Consider the following 21,686-nt stretch of genomic DNA (forward strand, 5'->3'; position numbering starts at 1 on the left):
TCACCTAAATGACTTAGGTTCTATCATATACACACACACCCATGAAGCCTTGAATTCATGGAGATTTATGTTTTGTCGCATTAAGCCAATAATTTGATAAGTGGCGGAGTCTCCAGTATGAGACTAATGCATGGTCAATGAGTCTCTATACCGGAGAGTCCCCCGGTCATCAAATGATTGGCTTAGGAATGCAATAAAAACAAAAAAAAATCTCCCTGAATTCAAGGCTTCGTGGGGTGTGTGTAATTGATAGAAAATAAGTCATTTTTGGGTGAACTCCCCTACTCATTTAAGAGCGTCCGCTAAATGCCTATTGTACATTTTAAAAAGAAACATAATAAATATACAAGGATAGTATAAAAGCGGCTCGTGATGGGGCCCTCGTGGAGCCAAAACCATTTCAATGATTTTAGCTTTTAACATTTTGAATCTGGACAAAATAGCCAATTTTACATCGAGGTGCCCAGATGTCCCTATAGTGCCCACCTATCCTGTTACCCTTGGTCACCTGCGTTTTTAAAACTTTGCCAAGCCATGATGACCGGATAATAAAGGTTTTTTAACACCACTGTACGAAGTGCCTTGCCTTGGATTCTTATTAAGTTCACCTGATGTTCTCACTTCGATGTCAGCCTAGTAACCTACCACAAAGGAACTTCAATAATGCTTTAACCCAAGAGCACCTGTTCGTCTCTTACATCTAGAATTATAGAAGTTTAACCGTATTACATTTTTCTTATTTTTAACAATATCCAATGATCTGAGGACTCGGAGCATTTGAAATTCCAGGTGAAAGCGAGCAAAAATAGGTGTTGATTATTAGAGAACGTTTGTTTATGAATGAAGAACTTTGCGCACAGAATAATAAAATTTATAGGAATGCAAGAGCGCCATCTTCCAAATTACTATAATCACAGATTAAATCATTCAACTTTAATGAATAAAACAAATTGACAGGTCGGGAAAAAGGGACTCTTTGATATTACAATTTAAAAAATAGATGGAAAACCGTATCTATCATATCGGGTAACTCTATCTATGAGCCCTCCTCCCAACTCAATGACACTGTTGCCATGTCGGCTTATTATAAGCGACTTTGGGCTTCTTTTTCTGTAAAGTTGCTTGAAAAAAATGGTAGTTGTGGGTGGCTTTTTGGGGGGGCTTGTTTCTAAAGTGTAGTTGCTTATTTGGGCTTGTTTCCTAATATTGTTTAAACCGGTGGTTCTTAAACATTTTCATGTCAGGGAGTGGGACCCCCATACAAGATTTGTGCTAAAAATGTTTCAAAAATATTCAAAAAATATCTTTTTAATTATTATTATTTTTGAAAATAGCAGATATACAAGCTCACAACGCACGACGCGTTGTGAGCTTGTAGATCGGCTATTTTCGAATAGCCGTAGTCGCTTCTGTTGGGCTTGTTTTCCTAGACCTGTTTGCTTATTTCTCTCAAAAAATACGGCAACGCTGCTCAATGACGTAATGTCTACAAGAACAGCAGCCATTTTGTTAGCCAACTTGCTGTTTACAGGAAGGTTAGCCGCTTCATGCAGCAGCAGAAATAAAGAAAATACATTTCTCCTAAAGGTTGGAGAATCGGGAACGAAAAAAAAAAACATTGCTTCTGTAGCTTTTTTACAACCGGCCCATTGTAGTTGCGGCGAGGACTTGTTGCATTTAGTCGAGGAGGAGGATTAAACAAAGCGCTGAAACCCATTCATTGTTTTAACAGCGTGTCGACGGTGGTGATTAGCATTAGCCGGCTAGCTTAGCTTGTTAGCTCATCGGTAACAGGCGCGCGCGCTGTACGCAGGCAAGAAGAACATACACCGTCCATCGGCGCCGACGTTCATGGCCGCCGCATATCGGGTTTAAACAGTTGTTCAGGCGAATGTAAGCTAACACTATTGTTCCCGAACCTCACACAGCGTCTATAGCCCGAGCTGCGCCAACTCGCTTCGGTTACTCAGCAGTTTTTTCATTAGCCATTAGCTGAAGTTAACTTCTTGTTGGACATATCTAGTGTCCAATCCTTTTGAGTCAAAAGACCCGCGTCGTGTGTGCATAATACCTATTCACATCCACTCCAGTCCGCGGCTCAGGGCCTAGTGTGTCCTCGTCTTCTTCCACAAATATGGCAGAGTTGTACATTCGCGTGGCCGAAGATGAGAGCGAAGAGCCCATGGAGATCCCCTCCGAGGACGACGGCACCGTCCTGCTGTCGACGGTGGCGGCCCAGTTCCCCGGGGCGTGCGGCCTGCGGTACCGGAGCCCCGAGTCCCAGTGCATGCGAGGCGTCCGGCTGGTCGAAGGCGTCCTGCACGCACCCGAGAGCGACTGGGGCAACCTGGTGTACGTCGTCAACTACCCTAAAGGTGATGTGATGGGGTTGATTGATTGATTGAAAGGTTAATGTTTGCAAAGCGTTGTCACACTAAGGCAGTGGTGGAAAAAGTACTCAAATGTTTTACCTAAGTATCAATACGGCGATGTAGATATACTGTTGGAAGTAGGTCCAGTATTCAAAAATGTGTCGAGTATTGTTATAAAAATGTACTAAAAGTACTCGGTTAAAGCTTTGTAACAGTATTCTAAATCTACAAACTAGTAACTAAGGTTTTCAAATAATTGTAGTGGAGTAAAAGTACAATTTCTGCTGTACTGAAGATTGGAAATGTATTTCTCTGTGCAAATACACAGCTGACCACAATGATGAAGCACTCACAATTCTTGTATAAGTGGGCTAGTAAACCTGGAGTTACAAATGTATGAATTAACATGGAGGATTTTGGTTTAGCATTGAGTGTTGTTGATTGGTGTGTTAAAATGTACATACACTTTGTTTGTTTTCTAGATAACAAAAGGAAGATGGATGAAATGGATGCTGCCTCTGCATCCAAAGTCAAGAGGGGCTTGAATCAGAAGACATCAGATCTCATTGTCCTCGGCCTGCCGTGGAAGACTTCAGAGCAAGACCTGAAAGATTACTTTGCAACCTTTGGTGAAGTCATCATGGTTCAGGTAATTATGACAATGATCTGGTCTCTGAATGTGTGGTAATCTGCATGGATAATGCAAAAATAAATGACCCATAAATCATTGTTTGCAGGTAAAGAGAGATGTAAAGACGGGAAACTCGAAAGGGTTTGGGTTTGTCCGGTTCACTGATTATGAGACGCAAAACAAAGTGGTCTCTCAGAGACACATGATTGATGGAAGATGGTGTGACTGCAAGCTTCCCAACTCAAAGGTATGTTGGGGTCAAGGGTGCTTATTGTCGCATACACATGCAATGTAGCTGGCAGCAAGCTAAATGGTCTCTGTGCAAAACAGTGGTGCCATATTTTCAGAAGGTGACATACCTGTTTCCAATTCGATTTCCCATAGCTTCGTTTGATTGGCTCAGCAGCAGATTTGAATCAGAAACACACATGGCACTGAACTGAAACAGGAAACGTGTTTGCCACCTTCTGAAAATATGGGACTACAGTTACGCACAGCACAGAGCCTATATTTTACATTGGGTATTTTTTACACGCCATGATAAAATGCGTAACTGATTGGATTGCTGTGTCTTGTCTGTCATAGGCAGGTCCTGATGAGCCGATGCGCTGCCGTAAAATCTTTGTTGGCCGCTGCACAGAGGACATGACCACAGATGAGTTGAGGCAGTTCTTCATGCAGTATGGAGAGGTCACTGATGTCTTCATCCCCAAACCATTCCGGGCGTTTGCCTTTGTCACCTTTGCCGATGACCAGGTGGGGTTTTCTCCCTCAATCTCAGCTTGCATACTGTGCATCGTGGTATCCGTGTGTGTGGTCGTCGGGATGTGTTGGTGTCATCATTTCTTTGCTTTTCTTTTTTTTTTCTCCAGGTCGCACAGGCACTCTGTGGAGAGGACCTTATCGTCAAGGGTGTCAGTGTGCACATCTCCAACGCCGAGCCTAAGCACAATAATAGTAGGCAAATGATGGATCGAGGGCGGTTTGGGGCTGGTGGGTTCAGCCAGGGTTACGGCACTAATCGTGGCGGGCTAGGTAGCAGTAGCAGTGGGGTAAACTTTGGGGCTCTAGGTCTCAACCCAGCAATGATGGCCGCTGCGCAGGCAGCGCTGCAGAGCAGTTGGGGTATGATGGGTATGCTGGCTAACCAGCAGGGTCAGACGACCGCTGCTGGCACAGCCACAACAACCCGAGACCAGACCTATAGCTCTACCAGCACCAGTTATAGCAGCCCCAACTCAGCTAGCCTCGGTTGGGCTGCGGGCACTAACTCTGCTTCTAGCAGTGGCTTCAGCTCAGGCTTTGGCACCTCTATGGAGTCCAAGTCTTCTAGTTGGGGAATGTAGAGAGCTTTGAGTTAATACTTTATTTTTATTTTTTTTCTTCATTAGGCTAATCCTGGTAAGTATGGTTAGGGGGATGAAGAAAAACAAGTCATATCTTTATGTCCTTCCTATTTAAGAAAGAAAAATGCCTTTTTATTTTGTTTAAGAGGAAATTTATACTTGTGTGACTAATTATGTAGCCAGTTGAGTGGTTGAAGTGTTTAGTTTGTTAGTGGAAACTGCCACATTACCTTTTTTTTGTTTTTCTTTTGAGAAAATGTTACTTTGAGACATGATTGACTGTGCATGCAAGGTATATATTTCTGAAACATGCACGAATATCTGATGAGCCCCCCTTGCTGCCCAGCCACTGTATGTTAATGGCATTGATATTGTTTAATCTCTGTATGCAGCTGATTGTATAATTTTTTTGTTTGACATTTTATGGAATTCGCCCTCATGAAAATCTCTTCTACAGCAACAGTTCAGCAACTCTTTTCCAATTTCCCGGGAGGAAGCGCCTCATGGGCAGCAATGTTCGACCGATCTCAGTATCAATTCCCCTCTTCCCATGTGTAAATGCTTTGCCATCAAAGAACACAGCTTCACTCTTCATATACTGTGTTAGACGGTGGGTGTTTGTCTCTTTTTCTCTCACCTTTTCATGGATTTAGAAAATCTTGTCTGCTCTTATCGCTTTTTAAAGATCAAATGAGTGGGATTGGTAGTGGACAGAGTGAGACTGAGAGTGAGCGAACGGGAGAGCAAAATGAAAGCACGTGTGGAAAGGACTGGTTGTGCAAACATTTTTCTAAGAGCCAAATGCCTGAGAGAGTTGGAAGAACCTGTGGCTTTGGTGCGAGTGTGAGAGGAAGAAACGAGTACGAGTGTGTTCCTAATTACCATCACAAGGACATTTTTTGCATCTCTTGAGATCCCTAAGGTCTCTACTTTTCCCAAATTATTTTCTATCAAGCTTAAATCTAAAAAAAAAAGCAGTGAAATGTTATGTGCTATGAGTATTTGTACCCTCTCGTAGCTTTATCTTGTCTGACTTGATGTGAATGCAGTGTATGACGTGTGCTTTAATTTCTCCTTGTTACCACCCCTTTCTGTGTGAAAATGTGACTTAGTGCTGGTGAGGTTTGTGTGGACAGCATTGGGGGAGCTTGGAAGTGTGTGTATTGATGCAAGTGTAACCTCAGTGGCTGGCTGGAGTGGCGAGTGGGTGACAAGCCCCCATTGAAAGTTTGTGTTTGACGTGGTTCTGAATGCATTTTCTATGTTTTGTGAATCAAAGGGAAGTCTCAAATAAAAACTAAATTTGACTAGGTATGTTGCCTCCTTTACAGTGACTTTTATTTTTTCCACTCCACATTAATTGAACTGCCAAAACTTTAATTCGCATGTATAGGGACCTTGGACATGGCCAGCCCAGATTTTCATCTGAATCCAGATTGGAGTCAAATTTGGAGAAGCTGAGGACTGGAGTATGGTGCATTGTTGGGTGGGCCAGCACAAACCAACAATGGATATGCTGCAAGAATGCCTTAATCCTGAAAAGGAACAACTTCACTAACAAGAACACTCGGACAACCCGCTATTTAAATTTAGAACGGACGAGACTCAATTGGGCTGAGGTATTTTATTTGTACCTATATTCACCTCAAATGTAGGACTAAAATTTACAGCTACACCTCTAAATGTCTGCTGTTTGGCAGTGATTATGCCTTGTTTGTCCCAAACTGTTAAGATGGAGACCTGGCTTTTATATCAGGTTTACTATTTTGTTGTCAATTCTTAGTCTAAATAACAAACACTGTTAATTGTAAATTTGTGATGGAAGGATTTTATTCAGACTCATTTCTTTTCATGTGGTTCAACTGTACAATTTCAATTGGGCATCAAGTGGCTTTTGTTTCATTTTTTTTTAAGAGCTTGATTGTAACATGGTTGGAATGTGTAACATGAGTCAGTTTTGCAGGGAATTTTGATAATTGTTGATTGAACATGCCAGCAGGAATCCTCACTTGTGTATTGATCATTGAAAGCTTTTTAGTCCTTGAGTGTAAAATAAAAGTTTGAACATTTTTTAATCAACTGTTGTTCTCTTAATGTAGATAAGGCGTTAACGATTTACTAGGACCCATATTGTACATTAATTGCCAAGAAAAAGTTACTCATTCCGTCAGTTAAGTGTGGCAGATTTTGTGATACACATCACTTTGAATGTCTTCTGCCTTTTGGCGGCACTACATTGCAGGAATTGTTGGGACAAGACATCTAAAATGATTGACATTTAACTAGCAATGCGATTTATTTTCAAAATGTGACTTAAGACATTCATTTCTAGTGTTAACTGTTCAGTAAACTAGAAAATGTAGTTTCTGAAGATTTGCCTGGGAATATGTTTTGAGGGCCTGTTGGGATACCAGCCAGGAACAGGAGTGCAGTCTGAAGATGCTTTGAAACTAAACTTAATTTAATCAATGTGTAAAACATGTATTCCTGCTGGATGTCATCAACCAGAGCCTATAATTTGACTTGATGGGGCTGTCGGGAGAGGGTAGTAATGGTGGTGGTACGATTTCATGACTGGTAAAAATCTTGATTTTGCAAGATAGTCATCATGACCAGTAATTGGTCTTATAATTATGCACAATTGTGCAGCCCTACTTGGTGGTGCAATTAGGCAGGTGATGCCAGGAGTCATGTACTAGATGGCAGCTTGTTTTGTTCATTACAAACAAGTGTTGCAAGTTCTGCCTACCATTCAGCAGCTTTTGGACCCCAAACATGGGAAATGTTTTCAATGGGCAGAGCGATGTTATTTCCCACAAATGTTAGTGGGGAATAGTAAGACGTATACAATTCTAATTTATACATTTACGCCACTAATTAACAGCAAAAGTTGATTGGATTGCTGCAAGTTTCTGACCATCTGTCTTTTTCCTTTGAAAGTCAATGTGTGCACGACCAAAAATTTGATTTTAAAGACCTAATGTTTTCATCCTTTCACACACACCTGTATCTTGTCATTTTTCTAGCTGGGGGTCCATTGTTGCATTTAAAGATTTTGCACATACAAACAGTGGGTGCCGTCTTTCTGTTCTGCTCCTATTTTCCACTCTACGCCTCTGCTGAAATTGTCTATCTACAAGCTCACACCGTGTTGCGAGGTTGTTCATCTGCTATTTTCCTCAAATGTTTTGCCCAGAATAAGGACGCATGTGTTTAATGGCCATGAATTCATATTGAGATGGTGTAATTTTGACTACCTGTTCACCTGCTTGATATGTCAGATGACTCTGTGACCATCATATGTACTACGGTCAGCCGTACTCTAATTCAACCCTCTTAATGCACATATTGGGCCTTTTGTAGAGAATGATCCCTCTAAGGGACACCGGAATACAGACATTAAAGCAGGAGTGTATGGAATAAAAATGATGCTGGGATCAACCTTTTTCATGAAAATTAAGGTTTATGTAACCAGCATGTTAATAAAAGTTGTATTTGTTTATCTACTGTGCTCTTTCAAGGAACAAAGTTCTAATCTTTACAGCCAAACAATGGACTATTTGAGAAAGCTCAGTGGTTTGGCTTCAGTGGCTCCTTGTGGTAGACTCCTCAAAAGTTGAAAAGTACAAATGGTCTCAAATACAATGGCCTTGCAAAGACAAACTATATGAGCAGCAGGTACACTGCTGTGAAGCTTTGTGGTTTAATTGCAGGTGTGACACTGTCGTGTAAACTGATGTAACAATGTGCTTTACTATTGTGATGAGAAAGTAGCTCAAAAGAGGCCATAAAAACACAGAGGACTTGTCCTACCATACTGGTCCTGTTGCCTGCATGTGTCTTTTTGATAGCCAGCATAGGATCACCTCCTGTTTGGAGGAGACACTAATTTGCTCGCCCTCTTTTTGAATTGACTGGCAAGAAAAAATTACTATATGAAAACACACTCCATTCAAAGTGGTTGGAGTACACATGTATAGTTACGAAGCCATAAAAACAAGTTGTGTCCTACCAGTCCTGTTGCGCTTTGCATGCTCGAACTACTTTTTTTTTTTAACAGTATATCAAGTTGGACAGATATGGGGGCCACGGTCATTAAAATTCCTCGACTGATTTGTGCTCCCAGTTCACCCCTAAACATAACTGACACATGGAATTAACATCCTTTATCATAGCCCTTCCTCCCCTGTGCCCACACACACACACACACACACACACATATATAGGATTTGCACTCTACTGAGTACACCTTTCTAATTAGACATGTGGTCTGGTCATTCCATTCCCCTTACACCGTCCTATGAACATGATGTTAATACCTATCCATTTGCTTCTTACATACCTCTTCTTACATCTACAACAGCAGATACTTCTGGGCTAGCCGTAAAGTCTGCCGCTAGCAGAAAGGGTCAGTTACTATCTGTGTGTGGCAACATGTTCAAAATACTATTAAGGCCATTTACAAAGCACTACTAAAATGTTTGTAGTCAGTTGGCTTCGTTTCATGACACTTGCCATTAATTGCCTACTTTGTTTTAATTTACTTTATTTTAATTTCCCCTCAAACTCGACTTTCATGTGCGTTTCTTGACAGTCTGCTAAACCACATCATGCCACATACAGTATACTGGTGTGACACACATTATATACACACTATATATTTTTAAGCTGTGGCAAGACAAATTGTTCAGTGTCCTGTATGGTAAAATCAAACTGAAAACCAACATTTTGGACAGCAAGGCTACCTTCTTCAGATACTGCTGGAAAACCTGAAGAACCAAGAACCACATGGGGCCATCTATTGGACATTAACTGCAAGTACAGATTGAGAGACGCCAATACATGGCACCAATGAAGAACCAGTGAAGTGAAAAGTTTCCAGTTTATTTATCCACATTCCAAACTGACAGTCGATTATTTCTCCCCTTCAATGATACAAATCGGTATCGTATTTTATATCGTTATTGTTGATTAGTCACCTTTACAACGATGTATAACTTCTAAGGATTGTGCAATCATGGGATGAATAACCCAACTAAGCGTGTGGGTAGCGCGGCGCCCCACAAAAAACTTCTGTATTTAGGTGCTTCTCTTGGTAATCGCTCTTGTTTTGAGCAACCTGCGAATACCAACAGAAGCATATTAGGGGATCTTGGCATATTTTTCAGGGCGCTACCCACATGTTTAGCTGTGTTGCTCATTCCACGATCATTAAGTTACCTTGTTGTAAAAGGTGGCAGTCTGACTAATCAACGATAACAATATAAATACAATAGGTATTATTGACGGGGGGAAATAATTGACCAGCCTACTGTAACAATGGTCTCAGTTTTGGACTAGACAGGTAATTTATATATACACCGGGTATTACACAGTTTAAATGTACACAGCAGCAACTGACTAAAACATATGGTATGGTAAGTCAGGTGCTGCCTAATTTTACTCATGGCTATATAAAGAGTAACACACACAAACAATCCTGTTGCACCTGGCTAGGGAGTAAGAACCATACAAGCTTATTATAAAGGGATTGAAGTCTTTATTTAGCCTAATACAGTACAGTGCAAACGGTTCACCTTTTGAACTCTGAGCCAAACATGACTGTTTGATAGCCAGCATAGGACCATCTCGTGTCTGAAGGAGACACTCATTTGTCCGCCTTTTTTACTAACTGGCAAGAAAAATGCCCTATATCAGAACACATTCCATCAATTCAAAGTGGTAGGAGTACACATGTATACTTAAAATGATTCCACTTCATTATAAATAAAATAGTAACAATGTATTAAGGGGTTTTCAAGTGAGATATGTTGGGTCTCAAAATATTCAGGCCTGTCTGGAGAGAAGGAATGTGTAATGGGAATACTTTCATAGGCAGCTGCCCGCATCCTTGGTCTTCAGTCTTGTTTTATTTTTTTGTATTTTTGTGTACACAAGATGTGGAATTGCACCTTAGGCATTGTAGGAAGAAGAGGACACGTTTCCGCCAGTACCGGTCCAGTTGGTGTGGATGAAGGTGCCAGGTTTGGACAGCAGCTCATATGTGTGGGCTCCAAAGTAGTCTCTCTGGGCCTAAGGTGAGAACAGAAAAGGTACAATTTTAATGAGTGTGGATTATTTCCAAAGGTAAATTCAGTTAAGGTAGCCAGTTGGTTGCAGGATACAGACAGACACACAAACACAGGTGAGAAAGAAGAAACCATCCCATAAGCAGTTTCCTTTTTATGCTGATCCATGACGATACATTTCGTAAATTGGTTTTAAATACTCTGAACAGGTTTATGTAAGAGGTTTTAAATAGACAGCTCAGCGTTGGCAAGTCTGCTCAAGGATATAGAAACTCATGCCTTACACGTGGCCCTAGCTTGCGTGCCTTTATGCCTATTCTTATTAGGCATGTTTCATTATTTTGAAAAACATTTTAAAATCAGACGCGTTGTGAGCTTGTAGATTGATTGATTTTAAAATGTTTTTCAAAATAATAAAAAAAAGCCTAATAAGATTAGGTGTAAGGGGGATAAGGCGCCGCACAAGATGGGGCCCACAGTCTTAAAGCCCACTAGGACCAAAACAGACAGACTACAACCAGCTACTTGACACAACAAGACCATTTTAATCTCATGCACTCCCCACAGTTGGCCATATGTTCAGACGGGGTTAGCCTTCCACTATGTATCAACTGACTTACTTGGAGAAGGTTAGCTGGCAGCACTGCATGTCTGTAACCATCATAGAAGGAAAGTGCCGTGGTGAAACAGGGCATGGGGATGCCATGCTGGACTCCTGTGCTCACGGTCCTGCGCCATGACTCCTACAGCAAGAATGGGAACAGACCGAAGCATGGTTAGATGCACAATGAATCGAAGTTAATACCTCAAAACCTATATTACAGCGGGTTGCAATTAGGGATGTGAATGACTCAGACAAGTCAACTAGGAAATGGTAAAATACTGAGGCATTTACTATACCATCAACAGACTTTTGAGTGCATTTTATTTTTAAACGCACTAGGTATGTCCATCCGTCTGTATTAAGAGAGCCATGTAGGCTGTATTGGACAATTCTTGTCATGTCTGTCAATGAAGTTGTATCATGAAGTTATAATTAATAGACAGGCGAGAGGGGATACGTGGCTCACTTTAATTATGCTGAAATTCTGCATCCTCCATGTCTGTATAAGGCTGCATATCATCATCTATAAACCCCCCAATGCTGTCCTGTCTGACTCTGCATGGAGACGTTTAAATCCTGTGGGGAGGAGTTGCTCTTTTCTACCCGACTCTCTCCTCCTCGCGCTGTCATCGGTCACATTGGGGCGATGTCTTCATAAATGAGTCATCATATTAGAAGTATTGTCACTGCGTAGGTATTAAACAGTGCTTTCACACAGCATTTTAGCCACCACATTTTGTTGGTCATTGTCATAATTCACACTATTCAATCATCAAGGGGTTTTGCAGTGATGCGTCATGACTTAATGGAGCTGGTCTGGTCTGTGTCCTGATGCATATCCTGCTGCCAAACAGTGTTCTAAATCCCTGAAGCCTGGATACTTGGATATGACTGTGTTGCCAGCTGAAAATAGCTGAAAATATATGACGTGTTGCTCGTTTACCTTATAGGAGTGGGACAAAAAGAGAATTGATATTGCGATATACCGTCGTGCTCCCTTTTATCATATCGATACACTGACACAATATTAAGAAAGCACTGTCCAGGTGTACAGCTTTATATACAGTACATTTTATTTGTACAGGAGATTTTAGTCAGGGAAATCTTGTAAGATTAAGGAATACATGCATAATTTGTTTTCTTCAGTTATAGATGTGACTTGATGTGAAGGTTAGGAATATAACCGTGAGAGAGTAAGACTACAGTACAAGTCAGAAATTGTGGGTACTTTGATGACCACAAAGTTTCAAATCAGATTTTTAACAGACCCATGTACAGGGCTCCGAGAGATTCTATCACTTAGTTGGTAGCCACATTTAAGTTGTAGACACAAATAATGTGTTACTTGCCAAGTATGACATGTTTTAAAAATGTATACATTTTCCCTCAATCTCCAAGGTGTTTGCAGTGATGCGTCACTTAATGACTCTGGTCCAGTTTATGTCCTGATGCATGTCCAGCTGCTAAACAGTGTTCTTAACAGTTAGCTACTATTGTGAAGTAAATTTAATCGATTATTTTAATAAAATAATGTAATTGATTTTGGGGAGGATTACATTTTTTCAAGTATTTTCAAATATAGTGAAATAGCCGATCTACAAGCTCACAACACGGCACATTGTGATGCATTGTAAACTTGTAGATTGGCTATTTGCGTGACACCATTGTGCAATGAAATGGGGATTAAGTGGTTAATCAGACCAATTGATTTAATCAATTATAAAGAAAAATTAGAATTTGTTTGTGTAATTGGTTTTAATTACAAAAGAAAAAATCACACCCTGTGTGAAGGAAGCGGTGCCTTTGGGGCGGGGCTAAACTCATTTCAGTTCGTCCCTATTGGTGGTCTGAGTCCACTTACCAAATTTGTACTTGGTAGCATGCTGCAAACTGGAGTTATAGCTGTTTAAAATCCCGTGCTCATACGGGCGGACGGACATAACATACGCTGGGGGTCCCTGGACCCCGCTTTGATAACTTCATCAATTCATGCTCGTCCCTATTGGTGGTCTAAGTCCACATACCAAATGTGGAGTTGGTGGCATGCTGCAAACTGGAGTTATAGCTGTTTAAAATCCCGTGCTCATACGGGCGCTGGGGGTCCCTGGACCCCTCTTTGATAACTTCATCAATGCATGCTCGTGCCTATTGGTGGTCTAAGTCCACATACCAAATGTGGAGTTGGTGGCATGCTGCAAACTGGAGTTATAGCTGTTTAAAATCCCGTGCTCATTCATCCCAGGCTCAAACGGACACACGGACAAAGTCATGTATAGAGCGGTTGGCACCGCTAAAAAGACATAGAATAATTGCAAAGAAAATAATTGATGGTTGCAGTATTATGGTTTTCCTCCTTGCATTTCTGTAAGAGGAAATATTCTTGCTAAATTGCCTGTGGTGATTTGGCCATTCACAACTTCCTCCTACCTGGCACTCTTGTACAGCATTACTGAAGAAGTTGTCCAGCAGCAGGTTCTGCAGGTCATGGTCCCTGTCGAATGCCTCCTTGATCTTCCCCAGGAAGACACTGATGGAGATGGGAAAACGCAAGATGTTAGCCAACAGTAGCAAAAGATATGAAAGCTCAATTCCGCCACGGGAAAAAAATAAAGAGGCCTGAATTAGTCAAATCTCAAAATGGCTTTATAAGAGAACCCAGTTTTTTCCTCTTACAAATGTGAGCTAGGCAACTGCAAGAAATTTATACTGAGATAAAAATTGGAATTGCATGTAAAAAAATAATCCTTTACAGTTTTTTCATTCAGTGGTGGAAATGGGTTTCTATCGAAAAGGGACTAATTCTGCCTTAACTGCAAATAAAAATCTCACTAGATAATTACAATTACTAGTAGTGTATCAAAAGAATCATTGTCTATTCAACTTAACCTGCAGAATGTACAGTACTAAGCTTCAAATAAGCACACTGAGCACATTGCCCTTTGAAACAAAAAGGTACAGCTTGAGAACAGATTATGAGAAGTCATAATGGAGTGTCATGTTTGTTTTAGGTTTATGCAACACGTTTGCCAGGTTGCACACACTGTATAGAATACATTTCAGAATCTGATATTTCCCCATTCCTCTCTCATTCTCATTTAACAGGAAACCTTATCTTCCCTTTCTCAATAAGGATTACAACATACAGCTGGTTCTCTCTCCAACACCTATTTGATGATGAATTATAAATCTGGCTAATGATGATTTTACAGTTAAAGAGTATGTTTTTTTTTTTGTATTATTGAATAAAAGTTTTTCCGAAAACTTCAATTTAGAAGGCGTTTTTAGAATTGTCATAATTGTCAAACATCAAAGTAAATTATATTCTGACTGATGAAGACTCATTTCCTCACTCATCAAGCCTTCTTCAAACCACATAACCATAGTTTCACCATCAGTAGTAAGTAAGAGACAGCTGTTGACAGAGGTTGCACAAGACGGAGGACAAAGTATGGTGTGATATGAAGAAACGGCATGCCCCCGGGTTCACTGTACCTTCTGATGATACAACCTCCCCTCCACATCAGAGCGATGGCTCCGTAGTTAAGGGACCAACCAAACTCCTTGGCTGCCTGTCTCAGTAGCATGAAGCCCTGGGCATAGGATATTATCTTGGAAGCATAGAGGGCCTGAAATAAAATGTAAATAATAAACAATATGTATTTTGGTTTGTTTTTAAAGAGGGAAACAGTTGCATTTTTACTTGGTTGTGCTTAAGCATGAACTTTCCACTTATAACTGATCAACAATGGCTAAAGATTGGACAGGGAGGTCACACCATTATTAGACTCTAGGGCATCTAGTTTGCGGCCAATGTCGAGTTTCCCCAAGTGAGCCTAAACAGTGCTGTGGATGTGGCATTCCTGGCTGTGTCACAATATTCCACTGACAATGTGCAAGTTTGACTAATGACAGCTAGGCCTGTCACAATTATTAATATAATCGCCAAATCGCAATTATTTGACATAGTCGCAATTATTTTGCATAATCGTCATAATAGTTTCCATGTTGAAACATGTTATATTTTCAAACATTTTAACAATAGCAGATCTACAAGCTTGTATATCAGCCAAGTGGTTATTTGTTATATCTGCCCTGTGCAATTTGTGATAATGAAGCCTAAAAACCAAACAGAAGAATTCAATAACATTGTATTCATATGTTCCAATGTCCAATGCCAAAAACAATTAAATCGTTAATAGCAATTATTTGTGTGAGAGTTCATCGTCAACTTAAATGTGTAATCGTGACAGTCTTAGTGATGTGCAGTCTCTACCTTTCTGATGTCCTCCAGGAATTTAGTTTTGTCACCACTGAACTTGACTCCCTGGGGCCCAGACAGGCTCTTGCTGGCCTCCACTCTCTCATCCTTCAGAGAAGACAGACATCTGGCAAAGACAGCCTCTCCTGAGAGACACAGACAAGGAGTTGTATGGATTGGAGACAGGGTTAGGGTGGTCGAGTACATCACATGTTGTAAGCACAGCTGCTCTACACAGTAGCTGTGCCAAGCAGACACCGAGTTTGAATGAACAGTGAATTAAAAACTGATTTAAGATTTTATTATTTATATTACTACATCTTATATACAAGTACACAATTGTAAAATTCCTTGTCCCCCCACCCCCACCATTGCCTTGGAGGGCTAGCCCACTAATGCCATGTCAATGTGCATATGTGTTGAATATTGAGGTACATGTGTGAGAGGCTGTGTGTGATAGTAAAGACAGCCTCTGTGCACTGTAGACACGCACGCATGCAGATGGGGGGGGAGAGATTAGCCTTTCCGAAACGTATTAATATCGTTCTTCCTTCCTGGTCTGCTTGTTCATAAACCTGATTGTCTGGTGGAAGTAGTCATTTCTCAGCACAGTGCCCGTGGCTTTGTAGCCACTTTCCAAGTGGCAGCATCTGAAATAGCGTCTGTGGTTGGGATGGCTAGAGATGGTTGTAAAAACGATATTTTGTAAGCTAGCACCTAGACCAGAAAGCCAAAGCTGTGCATAACTCAATGGTTGGCCTTTCATGAAAGGACATTTCACCACGTATTTGTCACCTCTCTGCCAAGACAAGGCTGACATCAAGTACCTTACGGGCTGACAAAGTGCCACGGTAAAGACAATAGAGGTTCACCATGACTCAGCACTATAGTAAAAGCAGACTGACTTGCCATTGCCACATTTAAAGGAAGTTAACTTCCACTGCATTAAATGCCCAGTTCCTATCCTACAATAGCACAGAATTTCAGCAGGTACAGTCCTTGTAAAATGTGTGAAATGTGTTCTAATGGCAACATATAGGTCTTAAGTGGTTAAGATGAGGCAGAAAATGTTTAAGTAAGCATGACTTGCAAAAATAATGCTACAGCTATAGGGTTTAACGACAAGAGAGGGACAGAGAGAGAGAGAGAGAGAGGGAGTGGTGAGAGGACAGAGTTGTGAAAAAGAGAAAAGTATGAGGAGGAAGAGGAACATAGAATACATTGTGTCACAACAACCTATCGTGGTGTGGAATGTCATCCCTACCGAGGGTGGAAATCCAGCCATGCAGACTGTTGAGCCAGCCTATCCACTTGCCTTCCCATGGACACACACTGGCTCAACTCTCACACAATAGGCTCTTTTCTTCTGTCTCTATCTCTTCCTCTCATTTTAGATCCCCCGGCACTGACTGGTAATAATGGTTAGAGGCCATAGCAAGGGAATATCCCAACATTAAAATTATAATAATAGTTTGTTATTTTGGCTACCGTTTGACCGTGTAGGCCATACTGCTGATGGGACTTATAAAGTAAAAACACAACATTGTACAGCAGTGAATAAGGTGTATTACTTTCTCATTTGACTCCAATTGAACTTACTGTATGCAAGTCTCAATCGTGATTGGTGATACAAACATCCAACAGAAAGGGGCCTAATTTACACTTTGTCGCACAATGTGTCACTCACTAAAAATACATTTTCGTGAGAGACGCTGTGGTGAAACAAATGTAAAGCTTTAGGAGTGCATCTTGTCTGAAGCATTGTGTCTTGATTATCAAAACATCTTCATTCTGGAATACAATCTGTTTAAAATCCCAGCTAGCCCAGATCCATTCAAGAAAAACAATTGTATAGTGGCTATAGCCACAGCAAAGACCAAAGACCAGTACGGCAAATCACAAATCCCCACTTATGTCAATTCAGATGAGCACTAGCAGGCTACTAGAAAAGCCTTCAAATCTTCTTAAGGAGCAAAGGCCCTACAGTCCATTGATCAGTCTCTTGGAGTTCACAAGCCATACCGAGGCTAAACATTAGCAAAGAAAGTGACCATTAGCTCTACTACACTGTAATTACAGTAGTTTGTCGACAGAATTACTTGCCACATCAGCATGAAAGATGCATTTACCGAAACATGGCCTCCAACTGAAAACGTCCAGCCAAGGAGGAAGAGAACAGGAAAATAGCTACTTCCTTGTCTAGAATACAGTAAACCACCTCCTCTCTCTTACCAATCAAGGTGACGGGAGTGCCATACTCTAAGGCTGAGATGGCAGTCCACTTCCCTGTCCCCTTCTGGCCGGCACTGTCGCGGATCTTTGGAAGTAGATGTGTCCCATCCGAGTCCTTGTACTTCAGGATATTGGCTGTGATCTCAATGAGGAAGGAGTCCAATTCTGTCTTGTTCCAGTTTTCAAAAGTCTAATAGCAAAAGTAAAGAGGTGAGAGTGATGAAAGAAGGTCAGGCTTTACCATGGTATTTTATTTATGACCGTGTAAAACCGACACAACAAGAAGGCTGTTGATATGAACAGATACAGTGCTGTGTCATGAATGGGGGGCATGCAAGCCTGGCACTATATCCATGCATATATCCTGTACTGTGACACCCTTACCTGTGCCATCTCGTCATGGTCCATGCCCAGGACCTCTTTCATCAAGTGGTAGGCCTCACAGCAGAGCTGCATGTCTCCATACTCGATACCATTGTGAACCATCTTCACAAAGTGACCTGCACCCTCGTCACCCACCTGTGGAAAAAAAGGAGTATATATATATTTTTTTTAAGATTTACCATCATCATAATATCCACACCATAGCCATTATTTTGTGTGTGGGGGGGGGGGGTGGGGGGGGGGGAGTACATAGTTCTACATCAACAATAACATAGTGCTTCACTGACCCAATCACAGCATGGTGATGTTCCAACTTTGGCAGCAATGCCCTGGAAGATGTCTTTTATGTGTGGCCTGTGAGAGAAACAACACAACCGTACAGTGATAAGCTCACCGAGTGCATTCAGTGTGGCACACTCTGAATAGCAACTCCGCAATAAAACATTGTGTGCTAATGTTTTGAGATGCCTTGTTTAAATTAAACACATTTTTATCCATATTGTCTTCATTCTGTGAGGATGCATGATGTCCCAAACCGTCACAGTCCCCTTACAACTTGATGAATTATCAGTACAGCATTATGTCTCTCACCAGGCTTCTTTATGCCCTCCTGGCATCAGTGAAGGTCCATAGCGTGCTCCTTCCTCTCCACCGCTGACTCCGCTGCCCACAAACAGTAGATTTTTCTCCTTCAGACTCCTACACCGCCGCTACATTAACAGTCAGAAAACACTATGCAGTAAACTGAAGTAGTAAAGACTGATGCCTTAGGTAAACACAATTTCTCTGTGACTTACTGTTGTGTCTCTGTATTCAGAGTTGCCCCCGTCAATGATGATGTCGCCAGTCTCAAGAAGAGGAACCTTAGGTAGAACAAATGTTGCATGAGCTTACAAATGTTGAAAGAATACTTTCAAAATTCACCAAAAAAAGGAAATAAAAACGGCTTTTAGAATCAGTCAGAACGCAGAGGCTGCAAATCTTTTTTCAATTAACTTCATAGGGATTTTGTTTGTTGTTTTTACAAAGAGGAAAATACATTTTGCAACAATTGCATTATTTTAGAGCACAACTTTATTGTATACAGTATTATAAAAATAATAATACTGACCAAAATGTAATACAAAGTTGTTCTATCATCTTTTACTTAAAGTGCTGCTGAATTTCTTATTTCTTCCCCACCAGTTTACCTGACATTTTGAACCCCTATTGACATTTTACACTATATTTTAGGCACTAAACTAACATTCTCAATGAGAGATCTGTGTATCAATAGAAAAGACTTAAATTCCAAGATTGCAAACATTGCAACGAGGGTAGAGTTATTTTTTGGCTATCCCTTGATTCCTTTCAGATTTCACCAGGTACTTGTCTTGAACAATTTTACCAGCCAGCTAGTCACACGTATCCAGATGATCAGAGACAGATCTCCACCTACCGATACATATGGTGACATCTAGGGGCTAAAAATAACTGCCCTGCAGAACCAATGACCAATGACCAAAGACTTTAGGCTGGTCCTTCTTATAGGGACGATGATATGATTTGTTTTTAAAGTAGTAGGCATGGTTGTCAGAGGCCATTAACGCTGCTTCTACTTCATTCCTTCTGACCGCCAGAGGCAGTGTTTTCAACACCTGGATATTCAGGTGTTGAAAACACTGCCTCTGGCGGTCAGAAGGAATGAAGTAGAACCTTAGTTATATGCATAACTCTCGTTTTCAAGCCCATATGTCGAGTCACCATTGTATCAGTACTGTAGGCAGAGATCTGACCATGAGACTACTACTAGCCAGCTACATTAATTACCTGCCAAAATATAAATGTATTTGCATTGTGGCTGGTGTAAATTAAACATTTCCCAACCAATTTACAATCTAATAATATAAAAATATATAACACCATGATCAGTATCAACTCATCACTCCACTGACCAGTTTATCGATGAAGTCATCCACAGCCTGACCAGCCTTGACCAGCATCACAATCCTCCTGGGCTTCTTCAGCTTGGACACCATGTCCTCCAGAGATTCTGCACCGATCACCTTGGTTCCTTTGGCTTCATTCTTCAGAAAGTCATGCACCTTGGACACGGTTCTGTTGAAAGCACAGACCTGCGAAGGTTTCGGATGAAGGGGAAGAAAGCAAAAGACCAAGTTTAGACTGCATCCTATGGCTCAGGAGACACACTCAATAATGCTAAAATAAATATTACATAATTAAATAGCTTACCACAAAGCCATGGTCATTCATGTTCAGAATGAGGTTCTGGCCCATTACGGCCAAACCAATCAGTGCGATGTCTGCTCTGTGAGAGGAAGTACATAAAAATCATATTTAAAAATTGATGTATTACAGAGGAGATGGAGGAAAGAGATATTGATATCTGCTCAGCCTCTGAGGAAGCATAATCATATTTATAAATGGGCGTGTTGTGCATCTGGCACACCAACTTTAGCACTATTTACACTAATATAGAGACAAAGAAGCAACTTAGGTTCTCACAAAAGTATGCAATTGTGCTCAATAGTTACCATAGTGTAACCATTGACAAGACGGGACGTCTAGCCGCAAGCAACTCTTAGATGCCACTTTTAATATCTGGCATGTAGAGTTGCAATACCAACCTTTGACAGTCCATACAGTCAAACAGAAAAGACCCTCCTGTTTGGATGTATGGGCTGTCTAGAGTTGGTATTGAAACTCTAGATGCCAGATATTAAAAATCTCATCTACGAGTTGCTTGAGTCTAAGGGACGTCCATATTCGTTTCCCCCCTCAAAAAAGAGCCAAATTCAAGAGAAGCACCTGTTTGCACCTGCAAACGAGGCTCAGGTGACGTGCATTATCCCTTCCCACATAATCCACATACTAGGGCGCGATGATGACGTCATGTAAAAGTAATTCTCGCTAGAGGAAATGTAACTCAAATGTCAGTACGTAGCAAATGCAAACCCCAATTATGTTTAATGCCATCGTCCTCATGGCTTGGAGCACAACCATGTCTATGTGTAGCCGACACACGTTCTACACATTTTTGAGACTCACGTTCTCATGTCAAATGTCATGTCAGGACTGTCGAAGAAGAACTACTTGTACCATCATTCCTGGTTGGCTAGCTATCGAAAGCTGAATCATACCAAATCGGATAAAACAACAAAAGTGTGCAGAAGTGAGTTCAGTTTATTTTGTCAGTTTTGCGTTCAGACTTCGACACTCAAACATCAATCAACTGCAGCGAACATCTAAATCTAAAAGGTAAAAGTCCCAGGGAACTTACTGTGCCATGGTGGTGCTGTATGGTGGGTCCTGCTGCTATCCGACAGTGTGTTCGTCTTCTAGTGACAGTCGCACGAAGAACCGATCCTCCTTTATTCATAAGAGGCTTCCTTTTTCCTCTAGCTACTTCCTCGTTGTCAGCGTTGCCATGTCCGCTTATTATAAGTGACATTTGGGCTTGTTTCTTATTTTGGGCTTGCATGCTTGTGTGGCCCGCCCCCCATCTAAAAGTTTTTTGTGACCCCTGTGTAGCAGATTAGTGTTAAAATGTTTAAAAATAAATATTCAAAATGTTTCACCTTTTTTCTTTAAATAATGGATTTACAAGCTCACAACGCAACTTGTTGTGAGCTTGTATATCGGCTATTTTCAAATATCCGACGCTTCTTTTGGGCTTGTTTTCATAGACCTAGTTGCTTATTTCTCTCGCAATATATGGCAACGCTGCTCGTTGTTGAAGTTTGGGTCCCATAGCCCGATGGGATGGTCGCACCGTAATTGGCTAATCGGCT

General features: G+C 41.1%; 2 protein-coding genes across 5 annotated transcripts; one reads left to right on the forward strand and one right to left on the reverse strand.

Annotated features, from left to right (window-relative positions):
* Positions 1–1,518: 1,518 nt before the first annotated feature.
* On the forward strand, positions 1,519–6,428 carry tardbpa (TAR DNA binding protein a). Of its 4 annotated transcripts, none has more exons than XR_014601643.1 (7): positions 1,519–2,375; positions 2,855–3,021; positions 3,110–3,250; positions 3,589–3,759; positions 3,876–3,996; positions 4,807–4,959; positions 5,743–6,428. XR_014601643.1 is itself a non-coding variant. In XM_084069080.1 (6 exons), exons 1-6 carry the CDS (start codon positions 2,135–2,137, stop codon positions 4,905–4,907), a joined length of 942 nt encoding a protein of 313 aa, XP_083925206.1. In that variant the 5' UTR covers positions 1,519–2,134; the 3' UTR covers positions 4,908–5,663. The 4 variants fall into 4 exon arrangements, 2 of the variants coding, with proteins under 2 accessions (XP_083925206.1, XP_083925205.1); XR_014601644.1 differs by having other exon boundaries at positions 3,876–3,960; XM_084069080.1 differs by lacking the exon at positions 5,743–6,428 and having other exon boundaries at positions 4,807–5,663.
* A 3,437-nt stretch (positions 6,429–9,865) lies between these two features.
* pgd (phosphogluconate dehydrogenase) lies at positions 9,866–21,258 on the reverse strand. Its single transcript, XM_084069090.1, has 13 exons — positions 21,176–21,258; positions 20,128–20,203; positions 19,830–20,009; positions 18,693–18,758; positions 18,487–18,605; positions 18,183–18,249; positions 17,896–18,030; positions 17,512–17,701; positions 15,295–15,425; positions 14,514–14,647; positions 13,449–13,548; positions 11,038–11,160; positions 9,866–10,421 (listed from the first exon to the last, which is right to left on the reverse strand). The coding sequence occupies exons 1-13, from the start codon at positions 21,181–21,183 to the stop codon at positions 10,302–10,304; spliced, it is 1,449 nt and encodes a 482-aa protein (XP_083925216.1). The 5' UTR covers positions 21,184–21,258; the 3' UTR covers positions 9,866–10,301.
* Positions 21,259–21,686: the final 428 nt, after the last annotated feature.

Source organism: Gymnoscopelus microlampas (assembly GCF_963454915.1).
Source record: "Gymnoscopelus microlampas genome assembly, chromosome: 10".
Taxonomy (NCBI): Eukaryota; Metazoa; Chordata; class Actinopteri; order Myctophiformes; family Myctophidae; genus Gymnoscopelus; species Gymnoscopelus microlampas.